Source organism: Ranitomeya variabilis, chromosome 2 (genome assembly GCF_051348905.1).
Source record: "Ranitomeya variabilis isolate aRanVar5 chromosome 2, aRanVar5.hap1, whole genome shotgun sequence".
In the NCBI taxonomy this organism is placed as follows: Eukaryota; Metazoa; Chordata; class Amphibia; order Anura; family Dendrobatidae; genus Ranitomeya; species Ranitomeya variabilis.
The window spans coordinates 143,647,691-143,667,399 of NC_135233.1; the positions used below are offsets into that span (position 1 = coordinate 143,647,691).

The 19,709-nt window shown below is 47.5% G+C and overlaps 1 protein-coding gene across 2 annotated transcripts in view; it reads right to left on the reverse strand.

Annotated features, from left to right (window-relative positions):
* The window catches only part of AKAP12 (A-kinase anchoring protein 12), a 226,705-nt gene that overhangs the window by 37,695 nt on the left and 169,301 nt on the right, over window positions 1-19,709 (reverse strand). The window contains exon 1 of one of the 2 annotated variants that reach the window (XM_077283051.1): window positions 105-453. The exons of the other annotated variant lie outside the window; for it this stretch is intronic. Within the exon in view, the coding sequence (XP_077139166.1) occupies window positions 105-129 (25 nt within the window). The 5' untranslated portion in view covers window positions 130-453. Of the gene's footprint in view, window positions 1-104; window positions 454-19,709 lie in introns of those variants that run through there. 2 annotated transcript variants of the gene reach the window in all.

The following is a 19,709-nucleotide window of genomic DNA, read 5'->3' on the forward strand; positions in this document are numbered from 1 at the left end:
TGTAACATGTAATAGCAAAGGCTGCACATAGCATTCATCACATTATCCCTGGAAATGTCACCTCTAGCCCAAACTGATCGTGATGAAATGTATATAGGTCTTACCAGTTAATGTAATTGTGCCAAGCATAATGTGTCCTCTGTGAGATCCTTATCCTAATACCACAGCAGCTCTGTCCTGTGTGTTGCTGCCAGGAGTAGTAGTAGTGGTAGCAGCTGTATCCTAGGTTAGAGCAGGCAGCAGATGTCCTGTGAAGCTTAGCTTATAGCACAATCCAGCTATTGGGAAGAAAGTGCATAACATCCCAGTGTTGTCCCTGTGCTGTTCTTGGAGGGATGTGTGAAATGAGAGTGGAGCTTCCTTCACACCCCTTTAACTTTCCTGACTGTGAGCTGCCTGACTGCACCACAACACTCCCCCTTCCTCCAACCCCACCCTGCCCTATTGTCTGCCAGCCCCAGACCCCATGGAGAGGGCTTTAAATTGTTCAAAACCCCAAGGTGGCTTAACTATGACTCACCCTGATCCTCCATCCAGTGCATTACTTCATGAGGCATTAGCATTTCCAAACCAAAGACCTTCCCCCTTATCTTTTGAACTTTCTTTACATACCATATGAATCTCCTTTTCACTGGGAACCTGTGGGATTTAGCAAATGTAAATTGAACTTGTCTTTTATACTATTGTTCTTTTCTTTCAGCTCAGACTTTACTCCAGACCATGTAAACCTCCCTGAAGAGTGTACCTCCCCCACTATCTATAGAAAATGCCAAATGCTTAAAATCTCTTGTTTGGTTTGTGATAAAGGACTTCTGGGAATATCAGGTTTCGTTTGCAGTAGAGTTTAGGGCTTTAGCCTGAGGCTCATTTTCAAGATAGCAACTAATTTATATGTAAAACAATAATTGGTAATGAAGGGCGTTCAAAAGATCACTGTCTGCTGACTGATCGTATAATGATAGATCCCCCAAAAAGATTGTGTATGTCAGGGTGCATCCACATGCTGTCATTTTGCTATTATGGTTGCACACTGTGTATTATGATCTATATTTTCTTACAGCGCTTCTGTAGGTGTCCTGGGGCATCAGCCAGGCCTTATTTCTTTATGGATCAGTATTGTTACACACACCTTTCTATGATTCCCCTCAATTGTGCCATGTTACACTTTATGTCCCTCTCCTTTCACAGCCATGTCTCCGTCCCTCCCCACTACGCATGCGCCCTCCCATTTGGTGTGCGGCCGCACACTGCGCTTGCCTGCGTCCTCTTACCTTATTCCCTATTCCCTGCGCATGCGCGATTCTCCCCCTTTTTGTCTCTACCGTGCTCTCGTAGGTACATCACCTGCATCCACCCTCTCTTCCGGTCTGCCGGCAAGATCTTCTGACACCGGTATTTGATTTCATAATCAATGCCGCTATATAGAGCGGACACTCTCTACAGCGGATTCACTTTCCCTGACGAAGCTGCCTAGACGCAGCGATACGCGTGGGATTTTCCCACACTCTTCCCCTCTCCATTTTTAGCCCTGCCATTCTTGGAGTTTCTCTTCTCTTGCACAAGTGCTGCTATGCATATCTATAGATTCAGCCTATTTTTGGGGCTGAATCACCTATGATTTAGCCATCCACGGGGCATGCTGATCACTATTTGTGCTTTGCACGGTAACTATACCTAGCATACTGCTAGCCGCTTCTATCCTACTATCTCCATCATTGAAATACCCCGTTTCGGCATATTTCTCTCTACTCCATCAGGGCTTCTACTCTGCCTGGGCATTGCTCTATAACATGTATGTAGTGGCAACTCATGTGTGACGGATTGGGGACGCACTCATCTGGTCTTAAATATAAGTTGGATTGTCTTTCTGGATATTCATACATTGTCTTGTTGCACTTATAGCCATTATATATGCATGGTGGTTATTGTGATATCTCATTCTTAGCCATCATTTTGCATAGTTTGCTATGTCCAGGTTTATAATTCTATATACAGGAGTATTATTTTTGACCCCTCTATATGGGGAAGGGTGTTATGTTTCTATGGTTTTAATAGATTTTATATTTTCTTGTGTGTCCTTGCTATTGGCATAATAAAGTTTTGCATTTTTTGTAAATATCCAGCAGGTGTGCATATTTTTATGCATTGGCTGTCTCTCTTTGTTCTGGCACATTTTGTCACCAGATCGGTGGCCCTGTCGTGGCTTACATCTGAACCCCCACGTGCATCTTGGTGTTTGTCTCCAGTAAGCGTATACACCAAAAATGATGCACATCAGAGTGCACGTTCACTCTGTCAGCACCATTGTAGTCTATGGCCCCGATAGCACATACGCTTGAATTATGATTTGCGGGTAAGTTTGGACGTAAGCCTCGATGGAGCCACCAAGCATGTGACAAAATGCAATGTGAAATTACCCTTAGAAGTACTCAATATCACAAACGCGAAAAATAGCCATGTCTCTCTTTCTCTTTCACTGTATGTATAATGACTGATACTTGTTACAATACATAGTCAGCCATGGACATCATTTGACTTTAAGGGAACCTGTTACCAGGAAAATGCAGATCACTCTTCTGGCACCATTTTATAAAGCAGGGGGAGCAGAGTAAATTGATTTAGTTTTATGAAAAAAGACTCAGTATACCATTAGCTGTAATTATTTAAGCCTCTGCTCTTTCTGAGATTTTCAGTCCAGTAGGCGGTCCTATCAGTGATTGACATCTTTCTTTGAATAAGGGTGCATATATAGAGAGCTGTCAATCACTGATAGGACCACCCACTGGACCTAAAATCCTAGGAAGAGCAAAGGATTCAATCAATAAATCACAAGTTAGCTATATTTAATTTTTTCTTCCAAAACTATGTATATACAGAACAGACCAAAAGTTTGGACACATCTTCTCATTTAAAGATTTTTCTGTATTTTCATGACTATGAAAATTGTAAATTCACATTGAAGGCATCAAAACTATGAATTAACACATGTGGAATTATATACTTAACAAAAAAGTGTGAAATAACTGAAATTATGTCTTATATTCTAGGTTCTTCAAAGTAGCCACCTTTTGCTTTGATGACTGCTTTGCAAACTCTTGACATTCTCTTGATGAGCTTCAAGAGGTAGTCACCGGGAATGGTCTTCCAACAATCTTGAAGGAGTTCCCAGAGATGCTTAGCACTTATTGGCCCTTTTGCCTTCACTCTGCGGTCCAGCTCACCCCAAACCATCTCAATTGGGTTCAGGTCTGGTGATTGTGGAGGCCAGGTCATCTGGTGTAGCACCCCATCACTCTCCTTCTTGGTCAAATAGCCCTTACACAGCCTGGAGGTGTGTTTGGGGTCATTGCCCTGTTGAAAAATAAATGATGGTCCAACTAAACGCAAACAGGATGGAATAGCATGCCGCTGCAAGATGCTGTGGTAGCCATGCCAAAGTTGTTTCACACTTTTTTGTTATATAATTCCACATGTGTTAATTCATAGTTTTGATGGATGCCTTCAGTGTGAATTTAAAATTTTCATAGTCATGAAAATACAGAAAAATCTTTAAATGAGAAGGTGTGACCAAACTTTTGGTCAGTCTGCTTGGCTCTGCCTGCTCTATAACATGATGGTTACATATTGGACTGTGCCTTCCTAGTGACAGGTTCCCTTTAAGTTCAGACATTCAGTATATTACAGACAGTAGAAAAGCTAAGCTACAGGGAAGGAGGGAGGGAGGAAGTTTGGGGAGGGTCAAAGGTCATTTCAGGCCTGCGGCCTACAGAATTTCAGACTGACCCGCACTGGACAAATCCTGGGCTGGAGAGTCGCATCATCCTTGGCTGGTGTGTTGCATCGGGATTCTGACATCTATGCGAACCCCCGCACAATGACAATTGCCAGGATCCAAGTTTAGGTGATTTTTATTTTTTATTTTAATATTTGTAGGGGGTCATCATACACTGTGGGGGCATCATTTTGTGTAATGGGGAAATACGGAGGAATAATACTATGTATAGGGTGCTATGGGGGCATTGTGTCAAGACTACTGTGAGGCCCATCACATCGTATATAGGTACATTTTGATATTATACTGTGTATATCAGGGATTTAGGGAATTATACTGCATACAGTTAGGTCCATATATATTTGGACAGAGACAACCTTTTTCTAATTTTGGTTATAGACATTACCACAATGAATTTTAAACAAAACAATTCAGATGCAGTTGAAGTTCAGACTTTCAGCTTTCATTTGAGGGTATCCACATTAAAATTGGATGAAGGGTTTAGGAGCTTCCGCTCCTTAACATGTGCCACCCTGTTTTTAAAGGGACCAAAAGTAATTGGACAATTGACTCCAAGGCTATTTCATGGACAGGTGTGGGCAATCCCTTCATTATGTCATTCTGAATTAAGCAGATAAAAGGCCTGGAGTTGATTTGAGGTGTGGTGCTTGCATTTGGAAGGTTTTGCTGTGAAGTAAACATGCGGTCAAAGGAGCTCTCCATGCAAGTGAAACAAGCCATCCTTAAGCTGCGAAAACAGAAAAAACCCATCCGAGAAATTGCTACAATATTAGGAGTGGCAAAATCTACAGTTTGGTACATCCTGAGAAAGAAAGAAAGCACTGGTGAACTCATCAATGCAAAAAGACCTGGGTGCCCACGGAAGACAACAGCGGTGGATGATCGCAGAATAATCTCCATGGTGAAGAGAAACCTCTTCACAACAGCCAACCAAGTGAACAGCACTCTCCAGGAGGTCGGCGTATCAATATCCAAATCTACCATAAAGAGAAGACTGCATGAAAGTAAATATAGAGGGTTCACTGCACGGTGCAAGCCACTCATAAGCATCAAGAATAAAAAGGCTATACTGGACTTTGCTAAAAAACATCTAAAAAAGCCAGCACAGTTCTGGAAGAACATTCTTTGGACAGATGAAACCAAGATCAACCTCTACCAGAATGATGGAAAGAGAAAAGTATGGCGAAGGCGTGGTACAGCTCATGATCCAAAGCATACCACATCATCTGTAAAACACGGCGGAGGCAGTGTGATGGCTTGGGCATGCATGGCTGCCAGTGGCACTGGGTCACTAGTGTTTATTGATGATGTGACACAGGACAGAAGCAGCAGAATTAATTCTGAGGTATTCCGAGACATACTGTGTGCTCAGATCCAGCCAAATGCAGCCAAACTGGTTGGTTGTCGTTTCATACTACAGATGGACAATGACCCAAAACATAAAGCCAAAGCAACTCAGGAGTTTATTAAAGCAAAGAAGTGGAATATTCTTGAATGGCCAAGTCAGTCACCTGATCTGAACCCAATTGAGCATGCATTTCACTTGTTATAGACTAAACTTCAGACAGAAAGGCCCACAAACAAACAGCAACTGAAAACCACCGCAGTGAAGGCCTGGCAGAGCATCAAAAAGGAGGAAACACAGCATCTGGTGATGTCCATGAGTTCAAGACTTCAGGCAGTCATTGCCAACAAAAGATTTTCAACCAAGTACTAGAAATGAACATTTTATTTACAATTATTTAATCTGTCCAATTACTTTTGGTCCCTTTAAAAACAGGGTGGCACATATTAAGGAGCTGAAACTCCTAAACCCTTCATCCAATTTTAATGTGGATACCCTCAAATGAAAGCTGAAAGTCTGAACTTCAACTGCATCTGAATCGTTTTGTTTAAAATTCATTGTGGTAATGTCTATAACCAAAATTAGAATAATGTTGTCTCTGTCCAAATATATATGGACCTAACTGTATATAGAGCTTTGTGGATATTATAATGTGTAAGGGTTACTCTTGGGACCATCATACAGGGTAGAGGGCATAAGGCTGTTTGTAGGGGTCATTGGGGCATTATACTGAGAATAAGGAGCTGTAGAGACATCATACTGTGTATAAGGGAACAATGGGGGTTATGATACTGTGTGCATATTATGTTCTGCATAGGGTAGCTGTGGGGTCATTTTATTTATTTTTATTTATTTTACTCATTTATATAGTGCCATTAATTCCACATCTCTTTACAGACATTATCGGCACTCGGGGCTCACAATCTAAATTCCCTATTAGTATGTCTTTGGAGTGTGAGAGGAACCCGGAGAACCTGGAGGAAATCCATACAAACACAAGGAGAATGCAGATATTTTCCTTAGTTGGATTTGAACCCAGGACCCCAGTGATGCAAAGCAACAGTGCCATTATAATATATATATAGGAGAACGGTAGGGGTATTATACTGTACATAGGGGAGCTCTGAGGCAATCATACTGTGTATAGGGGAGCTATAGATGAGAGAACTCCGGACATAACTGTACGTGGGGGGGACTCAGGAAATCAATACATGTCGAATGGGCACTTGAGAAGTATTAATGCTAGGGACACTAAGGATATTATGACTGTCAAAGAGCAGAAAAGAGGGCATTTTTACTTTCTAAGGGGCAAAATGTCGACACTGTTTTCTAGGGCACTTGCACAGGGCAATAATATTTTCTAGGGGCAATTTTACCATCTAGAAAAATTTAACTTTATAATGGGCACAGTTATTTGCATTATTATGTGGGGTACTTAGAGGAACTCTGTTAGCATGCCACATAACTAGTGTTGAGCATTCCGATACCGCAAGTATCGGGTATCGGCCGATACTTGCGGTATCGGAATTCCGATACCGGGATTCCGATACTTGCCGCGTATCGGATACCGGAATCGGAAGTTCCCAGATTCAAACTGCACAAATTCAGCCAATGAGAATGATTCCAAGTGTGGGCACATCCTGTTCAGCATGGAGGGCATGAAACTACTGGCATGGCTGTGATTGGCTGCTGAAATGATGTCATGATGCAGTTTAAAAGTCGCTGGCGCCATTTTGCGCTCACTCTGCTGTGAATTCAGTTAGTGACAGGACGCTGTTTGCTGACTGAGGGCCAGTTTAGAGATAGCGATTTGCTTCTTTGTGCTTTTCAAAGGCTAATTTAGCAACCGCTGTGTTCACCTACTATTCACCTTGCTTTTGCCTTGTAGCGCTGTTTTCACAGCGATCTGCAAGGTCTGTGTGTGTGTGTGTGAGTGCAGCCCACTCTCTAGTCTGAGTGCAGCCATAGGCCATCCATAGCTGGTTGTATTCAGTTCAGGGAGGGTGGTTCATTGCCTCATACTGTTCTTTTTTTTTTTTTTTTCCAAGTAGTGTAGTCTGCTGCTAATTTTTTCAAAAAAATCCTATTAGTGTCTTTCCACCCGTCTCCAGCTAATTTCTGGAAAAACACTACATAGGATAACGTAGAGGAGGGTTTTTGGGCCTTGCAGCGCCGTTTACGGCTGTCTGCACGGTCTCCGTGTGACTGCAGCTCGCCCTGTAGTCTGTGAGCAGCCATAGCCTGGTTGTCTCCAGCTCAGGGTTCTTCACTGCGTCATACCGCAAAATCAATTTTCATTTTGTTTTAAGTAGTGCAGGCTGCTGCACATTTTTTCAAAAAATTCCTATTAGTGTCTTTCCACCCGTCTCCAGCTAACTTGTGGAAAAACACTACATAGGATAACGTAGAGGAGGGTTTTTGGGCCTTGCAGCGCCGTTTACGGCTGTCTGCACGGTCTCCGTGTGACTGCAGCTCTATCTGTTGTCAGTTCAGCCCCCAAAAAATAGATAAATAATAAAGTTCACCAAACACACCAGTGACACCACTTTACATTTGTGTAGGCCACATTAGCTCATATTAAAGTCTAGTCCACACTTTAGAAAATTAGTGTTTCTTATACCTGTTAGGAGGAGTTGTTCAGGAATAAGCACACAAAGCCGTTAGTACTTTTCTGCTTATCTTTATCAGTCAACCAAGATGAAGAAGGCAGTGAGTAAGGCACGTGGGCGTGGTTGTGGGCGCGGAGCAGGGAGGGGATGTGGGGATTCTGTGCCTGCTGCGGGCACCGGTGACTCATCAGCACCCACTTTCACCAGGGAACAGTCATTCAGGCGCAGCTTTGTCGCAGAGCGCCGTACACCGCTGCTGCGTGAAGAACAAATTGAAGCCGTTGTCGGATGGATGGCAGCTAATGCATCAACTTCAATTAGTGCCACATCCTCTCAGACACAGAGCACTGGAGAGCAGCCATCTGTCTCTTCACCACCTGCCAAATTGCCCAGGCAGACAGAGAGCCCAGGACAGGAGCCGTCTCTACTTCTGTTCTCTGAATCTCTTGGCTTGGAAACAGGGGGCCAGCCAAGCAGCATTGGAGAAATGGAAGAAGAGGCAGGGTGCAGTGATGCCCAACAGCTTTTTCTCTCTTCCTCTGAAGAGGCGGGTGGGCCAGTGGCTCCGTTCACCACATCGCAGGCCGCATCAGCTGATGATGACACTCAGGTGCCACTTACTGGTGCGTGCTCTGCTGCTGAGACTACCCAGGAGGAGCAGTTGGGGGCAGAGGGTAGTGTAGATGATGAGGTCCTTGACCCATCTTGGCGTGAGGGACAGGAAGGTGGTGGGAGCAGCTCTGAGGAAGAGATTCCCCGTACGGCCCAAAGAGGGAGAGGGAGGGGGAAGACTGCGGATCCTGCAGCCTCCGCTTTGGCACCCGTTAGGAGCATGTCTCTTCCAAAAGCCAAAAAGGGCGCTCCCAAGACTTGCAGTGCCTGGTCCTTTTTTGACACAGTTGCAGATGACATTTGCTATGTCAAATGCAAGGTGTGTCATCACAAAGTGAAAAGAGGGAAAAGTGTCAGCAACCTCAATACCACAAATATGTGGAAACATGTGCGCACCAGGCACGCGGCGGAGTTACAGAAATGCACTGAAGAGCTAGGCCAACCAACAGCGGCAGCTACCACCTCTTCAGCTCGTGTTGCCTCTTCCTCCAGCTCACACGCAGCTGGTTCGGCTTCCTCCCAGGATCGCCGTGGAAGAACCTCTGGCTCTGTTGTCCCGAGACCCGCTGAAATTCCACCCGCAGCACCACTTTCCCAGTCATCCACACACTCCCAGCCCAGTCTACAGCCATCGGTAGTACAGGCATGGGAGAAAAGGCGGCCTTTCTCGTCAAACCACCCACGAGCACAGGCTCTGACTGCAGGCATTGCCAAACTTCTGTCACTGGAAATGCTGTCATTCAGGCTGGTGGAGACTGACAGCTTCCGTGACTTGATGTCATTGGCAGTCCCACAGTACAATGTGCCCAGCCGCTTTTACTTCAGCAGGCAAGCTGTCCCTGCCCTGCACAAGCATGTGGAGGGACACATAAAACACGCGCTACTGAACGCCGTCAGTAGCAAGGTCCACCTCACCACCGATGCGTGGACCAGTCAACATGGACAGGGGCGATACCTTTCCCTCACTGCCCATTGGGTTAATGTCGTTGAGCCGGGTACAGATCGTGCGAGTGGCGCAGGACGTGTCCTGCCCACTCCAAGGATTGCAGGAATCCATTCTGTACGCATTGACTCCTCCTCTTACACCAGTTCCTCAGAATCATCGCTGCAGGAGCCGTCACAGTCCACCTCCACATGGACCCGTGATGAACGTTTACCTGTTACGACCGACATGAGCACAGCCGTGGCCAAACGTCAACAGGCCGTCTTGAAATTAATTTATTTGGGGAATCGAAGCCACACAGCGCAGGAGCTCTGGAATGCCATCAAGCAGGAGAGCGATGTGTGGTTTGTGCCAGCGAATCTCCAGCCAGGCATGGTAGTGTGTGATAATGGCCGAAATCTGGTGGCAGCTCTGGGCCTCGGCAACCTCACTCACATCCCATGTCTGGCACATGTGCTCAATTTGGTCGTGCAGAGTTTTTTGAGGGACTATCCGGATCTTGATGCACTGCTGCACAAGGTCCGCCTAGAGTGTGCTCACTTGCGGCGTTCCAGCACGGCAAAAGCGCGCATTGCGGCTCTGCAGCGCCGACACCGCCTGCCGGAACATCGCATCATATGTGACCTACCTACCAGGTGGAATTCCACGTTACATATGTTGGAGCGGTTGTGTGAGCAGCAGCAAGCTGTAATGGAGTACCAGCTGCATCAGGCGCAAAGAAGTCGCACTCCGCGCCGTACAGACTTCACAACCACAGAGTGGGCCACTATGAATGACGTCTGCCAGGTTTTGCGTCCCTTTGATTATTCCACGCGGTGTTGTGAATTTGGATTCTGGGCTCCCCCGGTGGCTACTGGTGGAATTGAACTGGTGTTTTCATCTTCTCTGTTCACCTGTTCCCATCAAGATGTGGGAGTCGCTATATAACCTTGCTGCTCTGTTAGTTGCTTGCCGGTCAACAATGTTATCAGAAGCCTCTCTGTGCTTGTTCCTGCTCCTAGACAACTACTAGATAAGTTGGACTCTTGTCCATGTTTGTTTTTGCATTTTTGTTCCAGTTCACAGCTGTAGTTTCGTTACTGTGTCTGGAAAGCTCTTGTGAACAGGAATTGCCACTCTGGTGTTATGAGTTAATGCCAGAGTTTTAAAGTAATTCCTGGATGGTGTTTTGATAGGGTTTTCAGCTGACCATGAAAGTGTCCTTTCTGTCTTCTGCTATGTAGTAAGTGGACCTCAAATTTGCTAAACCTATTTTCATACTACGTTTGTTATTTCATCTTAATTCACCGCCAATACATGTGGGGGGCCTCTGTCTCCTTTTGGGGTATTTCTCTAGAGGTGAGCTAGGACTAATATTTTCCTCTGCTAGCATTATTTAGTCCTCCGGCTGGTGCTGGGCATCTAGAATCAACGTAGGCATGCTACCCGGCCACTGCTAGTTGTGTGTTAGGTTTAGTTCATGGTCAGCTCAGTTCCCATCTTCCAAGAGCTAGTTCCTATATATGCTGATGCTATGTTCTCTTGCCATTGAGAACATGACAGTTTGACCGGCCCACAAAGTGTTAATTGTTTGGGCTGAAGCAGGAGAAAAAGAAGTGTTTAAGGGAATTTTTTTTTTTTTTTCCCCTCAGAGTTTTGCTGCCTAGCCCTTAATTGCTGTCTAGCTGCTTCTTACCTCCTCTTAACCCTTGTATGGCTCTGTGTCCACCTGTTTGTAATGGATCTTCAGAGTGTAACTGCAGGTTTGAATAATCTCGCCACGAAGGTACAAAATTTGCAAGACTTTGTTTTTCATGCACCTGTATCTGAGCCGAGAATTCCTTGGCCGGAATTTTTCTCGGGGAATAGATCTGGGTTTCAGAATTTTCGAAATAATTGCAAATTATTTTTGTCCCTGAAATTTCGCTCTGCCGGAGACCCTGCACAGCAGGTCAGGATTGTGATTTCCTTGCTCCGGGGCGACCCTCAAGACTGGGCTTTTTCATTGACACCAGGGGATCCTGCGTTGCTCAATGTGGATGCGTTTTTTCTGGCCTTGGGGTTGCTTTATGACGAACCTCATTTGGAGCTTCAGGCAGAAAAAACTTTGATGTCCCTATCTCAGGGGCAAGATGAAGCGGAAATTTACTGTCAAAGATTCCGTAAATGGTCTGTGCTTACTCAGTGGAATGAGTGCGCCCTGGCAGCGACTTTCAGAGAGGGTCTCTCTGATGCCATTAAGGATGTTATGGTGGGGTTCCCTGTGCCTGCGGGTCTGAATGAGTCCATGACAATGGCTATTCAGATCGATAGGCGTTTGCGGGAGCGCAAACCAGTGCACCATCTGGCGGTGTCCACTGAGAAGTCGCCAGAGAGTATGCAGTGTGATAGAATTCTGTCCCGAAGCGAGCGGCAGAATTTTAGACGGAAAAATGGGTTGTGTTTCTATTGTGGTGATTCTACTCATGTTATATCAGCATGCTCTAAGCGCACTAAAAGGCTTGATAAATCTGTTTCCATTTGCACCTTACCGTCTAAGTTTATTCTATCTGTGACCTTGATTTGCTCTTTGTCATCTATTACCACGGACGCCTATGTCGACTCTGGCGCCGCTTTGAGTCTTATGGATTGGTCCTTTGCCAAACGCTGTGGGTATGATTTAGAGCCTTTGGAGACTCTTATTCCTCTGAAGGGGATTGACTCCACCCCATTGGCTAATAATAAACCACAATACTGGACACAAGTAACTATGCGTATTAATCCGGATCACCAGGAGATTATTCGCTTTCTGGTGCTGTATAATCTACATGATGATTTGGTGCTAGGATTGCCTTGGCTGCAATCTCACAACCCAGTCCTCGACTGGAGAGCTATGTCTGTGTTGAGCTGGGGATGTAAGGGGGCTCATGGGGATGTACCTGTGGTTTCCATTTCATCATCTATTCCCTCTGAAATTCCTGAGTTCCTGTCTGACTATCGTGACGTCTTTGAAGAATCCAAGCTTGGTTCATTACCTCCGCACCGAGAGTGCGATTGTGCCATAGATTTAATCCCGGGTAGTAAATACCCAAAGGGTCGTTTATTTAATCTGTCTGTGCCTGAACATGCTGCTATGCGAGAATATATAAAGGAGTCCTTGGAAAAGGGACATATTCGTCCATCGTCATCTCCCTTAGGAGCCGGTTTTTTCTTTGTGTCAAAAAAAGACGGCTCTTTGAGACCATGTATCGATTATCGGCTTTTGAATAAAATCACTGTAAAATATCAATACCCATTGCCGTTGCTGACTGATTTGTTTGCTCGCATAAAGGGGGCCAAGTGGTTCTCTAAGATTGACCTTCGTGGGGCGTATAATTTGGTGCGAATCAGGCAGGGGGATGAGTGGAAAACCGCATTTGATACGCCCGAGGGCCACTTTGAGTATTTAGTGATGCCTTTTGGTCTTTCAAATGCTCCGTCAGTTTTCCAGTCCTTTATGCATGATATTTTTCGCGATTATTTGGATAAATTTATGATTGTGTATCTGGATGATATTCAGATTTTTTCGGATGACTGGGACTCTCATGTCCAGCAAGTCAGGAGGGTTTTCCAGGTTTTGCGGTCTAATTCTTTGTGTGTGAAGGGTTCTAAGTGTGTTTTTGGGGTACAGAGGATTTCCTTTTTGGGATATATTTTTTCTCCCTCTTCCATTGAAATGGATCCTGTCAAGGTTCAAGCTATTTGTGATTGGACGCAGCCCTCTTCTCTTAAGAGTCTTCAGAAATTTTTGGGCTTTGCTAACTTTTATCGTCGATTTATTGCTGGTTTTTCGGATATTGCTAAGCCATTGACCGATTTGACTAAGAAGGGTGCTGATGTTGCTGATTGGTCCCCTGACGCTGTGGAGGCCTTTCGGGAGCTTAAGCGCCGTTTTTCCTCTGCCCCTGTGTTGCGTCAGCCTGATGTTGCTCTACCTTTTCAGGTTGAGGTCGACGCTTCTGAGATCGGAGCTGGGGCAGTGTTGTCGCAGAAAAGTTCTGACTGCTCCGTGATGAGGCCTTGTGCCTTCTTTTCCCGTAAATTTTCGCCCGCTGAGCGGAATTATGATGTTGGGAATCGGGAGCTTTTGGCCATGAAGTGGGCTTTTGAGGAGTGGCGTCATTGGCTTGAGGGGGCCAGACATCAGGTGGTGGTATTGACTGACCACAAAAACTTGATTTATCTTGAGACCGCCAGGCGCCTGAATCCTAGACAGGCACGCTGGTCATTATTTTTCTCTCGGTTTAATTTTGTGGTGTCATACCTACCGGGTTCTAAGAATGTTAAGGCGGATGCCCTTTCTAGGAGTTTTGAGCCTGACTCGCCTGGTAACTCTGAGCCCACAGGTATCCTTAAGGATGGAGTGGTATTGTCAGCCGTTTCTCCAGACCTGCGGCGGGCCTTGCAGGAGTTTCAGGCGGATAGACCGGATCGTTGCCCACCTGATAAACTGTTTGTTCCTGATGATTGGACCAGTAGAGTCATCTCTGAGGTTCATTCTTCTGCGTTGGCAGGTCATCCTGGCATTTTTGGTACCAGGGATTTGGTGGCAAGGTCCTTCTGGTGGCCTTCCCTGTCACGAGATGTGCGAGGCTTTGTGCAGTCTTGTGACGTTTGTGCTCGGGCCAAGCCTTGTTGCTCTCGGGCTAGTGGATTATTGTTGCCCTTGCCCATTCCTAAGAGACCTTGGACGCACATCTCGATGGATTTTATTTCAGATCTGCCTGTTTCTCAGAAGATGTCTGTCATCTGGGTGGTGTGTGACCGTTTCTCTAAGATGGTCCATTTGGTTCCTCTGCCCAAGTTGCCTTCTTCTTCCGAGTTGGTTCCTCTGTTTTTTCAAAATGTTGTTCGTTTGCATGGTATTCCTGAGAATATCATTTCTGACAGAGGGACCCAATTCGTGTCTAGATTTTGGCGGGCATTCTGTGCTAGGATGGGCATAGATTTATCTTTTTCGTCCGCTTTCCATCCTCAGACGAATGGCCAGACCGAGCGGACTAATCAGACCCTGGAGACATATCTGAGGTGTTTTGTGTCTGCTGACCAGGATGATTGGGTTGCTTTTTTGCCATTGGCAGAGTTCGCTCTCAATAATCGGGCCAGCTCTGCCACTTTGGTGTCCCCGTTTTTCTGTAATTCGGGGTTTCATCCTCGATTTTCCTCTGGTCAGGTGGAATCTTCGGATTGTCCTGGAGTGGATGCTGTGGTGGAGAGATTGCATCAGATCTGGGGGCAGGTGGTGGACAATTTGAGGTTGTCCCAGGAGAAGACTCAGCTTTTTGCCAACCGCCACCGTCGTGTTGGTCCTCGGCTTTGTGTTGGGGATTTGGTGTGGTTGTCTTCTCGTTTTGTCCCTATGAGGGTCTCTTCTCCTAAGTTTAAGCCTCGGTTCATCGGCCCGTATAAGATATTGGAGATTCTTAACCCTGTTTCCTTCCGTTTGGACCTCCCTGCATCCTTCTCTATTCATAACGTTTTTCATCGGTCATTATTGCGCAGGTATGAGGTACCGGTTGTGCCTTCTGTTGAGCCTCCTGCTCCGGTGTTGGTTGAGGGTGAGTTGGAGTACGTTGTGGAGAAAATCTTAGACTCTCGTGTTTCCAGACGGAGACTCCAGTATCTGGTCAAGTGGAAGGGATACGGCCAGGAGGATAATTCTTGGGTGAATGCATCTGATGTTCATGACTCTGATCTGGTTCGTGCCTTTCATAGGGCCCATCCTGATCGCCCTGGTGGTTCTGGTGAGGGTTCGGTGCTCCCTCCTTGAGGGGGGGGTACTGTTGTGAATTTGGATTCTGGGCTCCCCCGGTGGCTACTGGTGGAATTGAACTGGTGTTTTCATCTTCTCTGTTCACCTGTTCCCATCAAGATGTGGGAGTCGCTATATAACCTTGCTGCTCTGTTAGTTGCTTGCCGGTCAACAATGTTATCAGAAGCCTCTCTGTGCTTGTTCCTGCTCCTAGACAACTACTAGATAAGTTGGACTCTTGTCCATGTTTGTTTTTGCATTTTTGTTCCAGTTCACAGCTGTAGTTTCGTTACTGTGTCTGGAAAGCTCTTGTGAACAGGAATTGCCACTCTGGTGTTATGAGTTAATGCCAGAGTTTTAAAGTAATTCCTGGATGGTGTTTTGATAGGGTTTTCAGCTGACCATGAAAGTGTCCTTTCTGTCTTCTGCTATGTAGTAAGTGGACCTCAAATTTGCTAAACCTATTTTCATACTACGTTTGTTATTTCATCTTAATTCACCGCCAATACATGTGGGGGGCCTCTGTCTCCTTTTGGGGTATTTCTCTAGAGGTGAGCTAGGACTAATATTTTCCTCTGCTAGCATTATTTAGTCCTCCGGCTGGTGCTGGGCATCTAGAATCAACGTAGGCATGCTACCCGGCCACTGCTAGTTGTGTGTTAGGTTTAGTTCATGGTCAGCTCAGTTCCCATCTTCCAAGAGCTAGTTCCTATATATGCTGATGCTATGTTCTCTTGCCATTGAGAACATGACACGCGGATGGCGAGTGCAGATGATGCACTAGTCAGCATGACTGTCCCCCTTATCTGCCTCCTTGAAAAATCACTGCAAGCGCTAAGGGATGATGTTGTGGAAGAGGTGGAGGATGAGGATTCACCATTTCCATCATCTTCTGGACAGTCAGCGCCACGTGGTTCCTCACAAACGCGTAGGCAGGGGACAGTTTGTGAGGAGGATGAGGAGGAGTCAATGGAGGAGGAAGACATCCGTCCAGAGGAGGGAGTTACACAATTGTCCAGTACTCAGTGTGTACAGCGAGGGTGGGGTGATGATGAGCGGGCAGAGATCACGCCTCCAGCAGGGGACAGCGTTTCTTGGGCAGTTGGCAGTCTGCAGCACATGGTGGATTACATGCTGCAGTGCCTGAGAAACGACCGCCGCATCGCCCACATTCTCAACATGTCTGATTATTGGGTGTTCACCCTCCTCGATCCTCGCTACCGGGACAACGTAGAAAGCCTCATCACACCGTTGAACCGGGAGCGAAAAATGCGGGAGTACCAAGACACACTGGTGAATTCCATCATCTTCTCCATTCCAACTGAGAGAAGTGCTGCTAGTGCATTACAAAGCAGCTCAGTGCGTCCAGGCAGTGGTGGAGGCTCTGCACAAAGAGGGAGCAGAAGCAGTGCCTCTGCCCAAGGCAAGACCAGTATGGCCCAACTGTGGCACAGTTTTCTGTGCCCGCCACAAAAGTCTACACCATCACAGACGGCTCCAGTCAGCAGGAGGCAACGGTTCCGTCAGATGGTGACAGACTACATGTCTTGCCCTCTTGTTGTACTCCCAGACGGCTCTTCACCTTTCAAGTTTTGGGTCTCAAAGCTGGATACATGGCCAGAGCTAAGCCAGTATGCATTGGAGGTGCTGGCTTGCCCTGCGGCTAGTGTATTATCGGAACGCGTCTTTAGTGCTGCAGGTGGTGTACTAACTGACCGTCGCATGCGACTATCCTCCGATAACGTTGACCGGCTTACTTTCCTGAAAATGAACAAGGCCTGGATCTCGCAGGAATTTTCCACTCCTCTTCCTGATTAAATAATTTGGTGACTGTCTACAGTATCCAGGTCTCCTGTTGTGTTCATCTTTCTACCACCTGAACTTTAATTCCTGGGCTCCAACACCGCCAGTTGAGGCTCAGAAGTGCCGTCTGCACAGTCAAAACATATGACCCAGTGTTATTGGGTTTCAGTAACGTCAGCTGATCCCCAGCTGTGTAGCCGGCAATGTGTCCAGCGACCGCCACGCTGACACAACAACTGAAATGTAAGGGAACCTGTCCCCCCCCAAGGCGTTTGTTACTGAAGGAGCCACCTTGTGCAGCAGTAATGCTGCACAAGGAAAAGGTAGCTATTTTTGTTTAGCTCCTTGCACACGCAGAACTTAACACTTATAAAATGTGTCCACTGATACCGTAAAACCGTCCCGGAGGTGGGACTTTCCTTCGTAATGTGACGCAGCACAGCCGTCAATCTTACCCCCCCGGCGCGGTGCGCCGGCTGCTCAGCGTTGTTTGATTCCATCCCAGAGCCTGCACTGTTATGTTATCCCTTGGCCAGGCACACTTAGCGCTGCCCATCTTCTGACATCATTTGTGTCAGGCTGGCTGCGCCTGTGCGGCCGCGCTGGCCGAGAGCCCGCCTCGCAGTGTCTTCTGATTTAATCCCACTGGGGGCCTGAGATCCATGGACATGCGCAGTGCATATCTGAACCTCCACCTCTCACTCATCTCCCTACTGCTTCTTCAGACTGTGCGGTGTCAGCTGGTCCCTAATAGCATGCCACGGCCGTGACACCGCACAGTCTGAAGAAGCCGTAGGGAGGGGAGTGAGAGGCGAGGATATGCACTGCGCATGGCCATGGATCCCAGGCCCGCGGTGGGATTACATTAGACGACACTGCGAGGCGGGCTCTCGGCCAGCACGTCCGCACAGGCGCAGCCAGCCTGACACCAAATGATGCCAGAAGATGGGCAGCGCTAAGTGTGCCTGGCCAAGGGATAACATAACAGCGCAGGCTTCGGGAAGGAATCAAACAACGCTGAGGAGCCGGGGCACGGCGCCAAGGGGGTAGGAATGACGGCTGTGCTGCGTCATATTACGAAGGAAAGTCCCACCTCCGGGACGGTCTCACGGTATCAGGGGACACATTTTATAAGTGTTCAGTTCTGTGTTTGCAAGGAGCATAATGAAAAGAGCCACCTTTTCCTTTTGCATCCTTTGTGCTGCACAAGCTGGCTCTTTCAGCTACAAACGCCTTGGGGGGGGTTAAAGGTTCCCTTTAGACTTTCTCCAATCAAGCTTCGGCCTACACTGTGTTCCTCTCCTCCTCCTCCTGTCCCTGGGCTCCAACACCGCTAGTTGTTGCCTGGTAGTGCTGTACGCACAGTCAACAGTCGCTCCTCTGTTATTGGGGTTCAGTAACGTCAGCTGTTCCCCAGCTGTGTGTGTGGCAATCCCTCCTATCTCCTCCACCTCCTCCTCCTCCTCCTGTCCCTGGGCTCCAACACCGCTAGTTGTTGCCTGGTAGTGCTGTACGCACAGTCAACAGTTGCTCCTCTGTTATTGGGGTTCAGTAACGTCAGCTGTTCCCCAGCTGTGTGTGTGGCAATCCCTCCTATCTCCTCCACCTCCTCCTCCTCCTCCTGTCCCTGGGCTCCAACACCGCTAGTTGCCGTCCAGAAGTGCTGTCCGCACAGTCCAAACAGTCCCTCCTCTGTTATTGGGGTTCAGTAACGTCAGCTGTTCCCCAGCTGTGTGTGTGGCAATCCCTCCTATCTCCTCCACCACCTCCTCCTCCTCCTGTCCCTGGGCTCCAACACCGCTAGTTGCCGTCCAGAAGTGCTGTCCGCACAGTCCCAACAGTCCCTCCTCTGTTATTGGGGTTCAGTAACGTCAGCTGTTCCCCAGCTGTGTGTGTGGCAATCCCTCCTATCTCCTCCACCACCTCCTCCTCCTCCTGTCCCTGGGCTCCAACACCGCTAGTTGCCGTCCAGAAGTGCTGTCCGCACAGTCCCAACAGTCCCTCCTCTGTTATTGGGGTTCAGTAACGTCAGCTGTTCCCCTGCTGTGCAGCCGGCAACGTGTCCTGCAACAGCCACGCAGACACAAGAACTGAAATTGAAGGGAACCTGTCCCCCCTCCCCCAGGCGTTTGTATGTTTTCCAGCCACCTTGTACAGCGGTAATGCTGCATGTGTGCAAGGTGGCTCACAAACGTATTCTCCTCGCACATGTGGAACTGAAAACACGTCTAAAATGTGTCCTCTGTGTGACCATTTAACCGTCCCGGAGGTGTGACTTTCCTTTGTAATGACACGCTGCAACCCCCTTGGTAGCGCTGCCCATCTTCTGGCATCATTGTTTGGCTGGCTGCGCCTCTGCGGCCGCCCTGACCCACACAATGCCCCTCGGTGTCTTATTTATTTGGACTGCGAGGGTGTGATTGATGGGCATGAGCAGTGCATAAGTTCGCCTGTCCCTCATCTCCTTCTGCCTTCTTCAGACTGTGCGGCTTCATGGCCGTGGCATGCGATAAGGGATCAGCTGACGCCGCACAGTCTGAAGCGGGTGTAAGGACCCCAGTGTGAGAGGCGAACATATGTACTGCACCAGGCCATGGATCCCAGCCCCGCAGTGTTTTAACAATGTTAAGACACTGCGGGGCTGGGATTCATGGTCATCACGAACCGCACCGGCCGACATTAAATGATGTCAGAAGATGGGCAGCGCTAACAGCGCTAGGCCAAGGGATAACACGACAGCGCAGACTCCTGTACAGCAAATAACAACGCTCAGGAGGATGCACCCAGCACCAAGGTGGGATTCTTGACATCTGTGCTGCGTCTCATTACGAAGGGAACTCGCGCCTCCAACACAG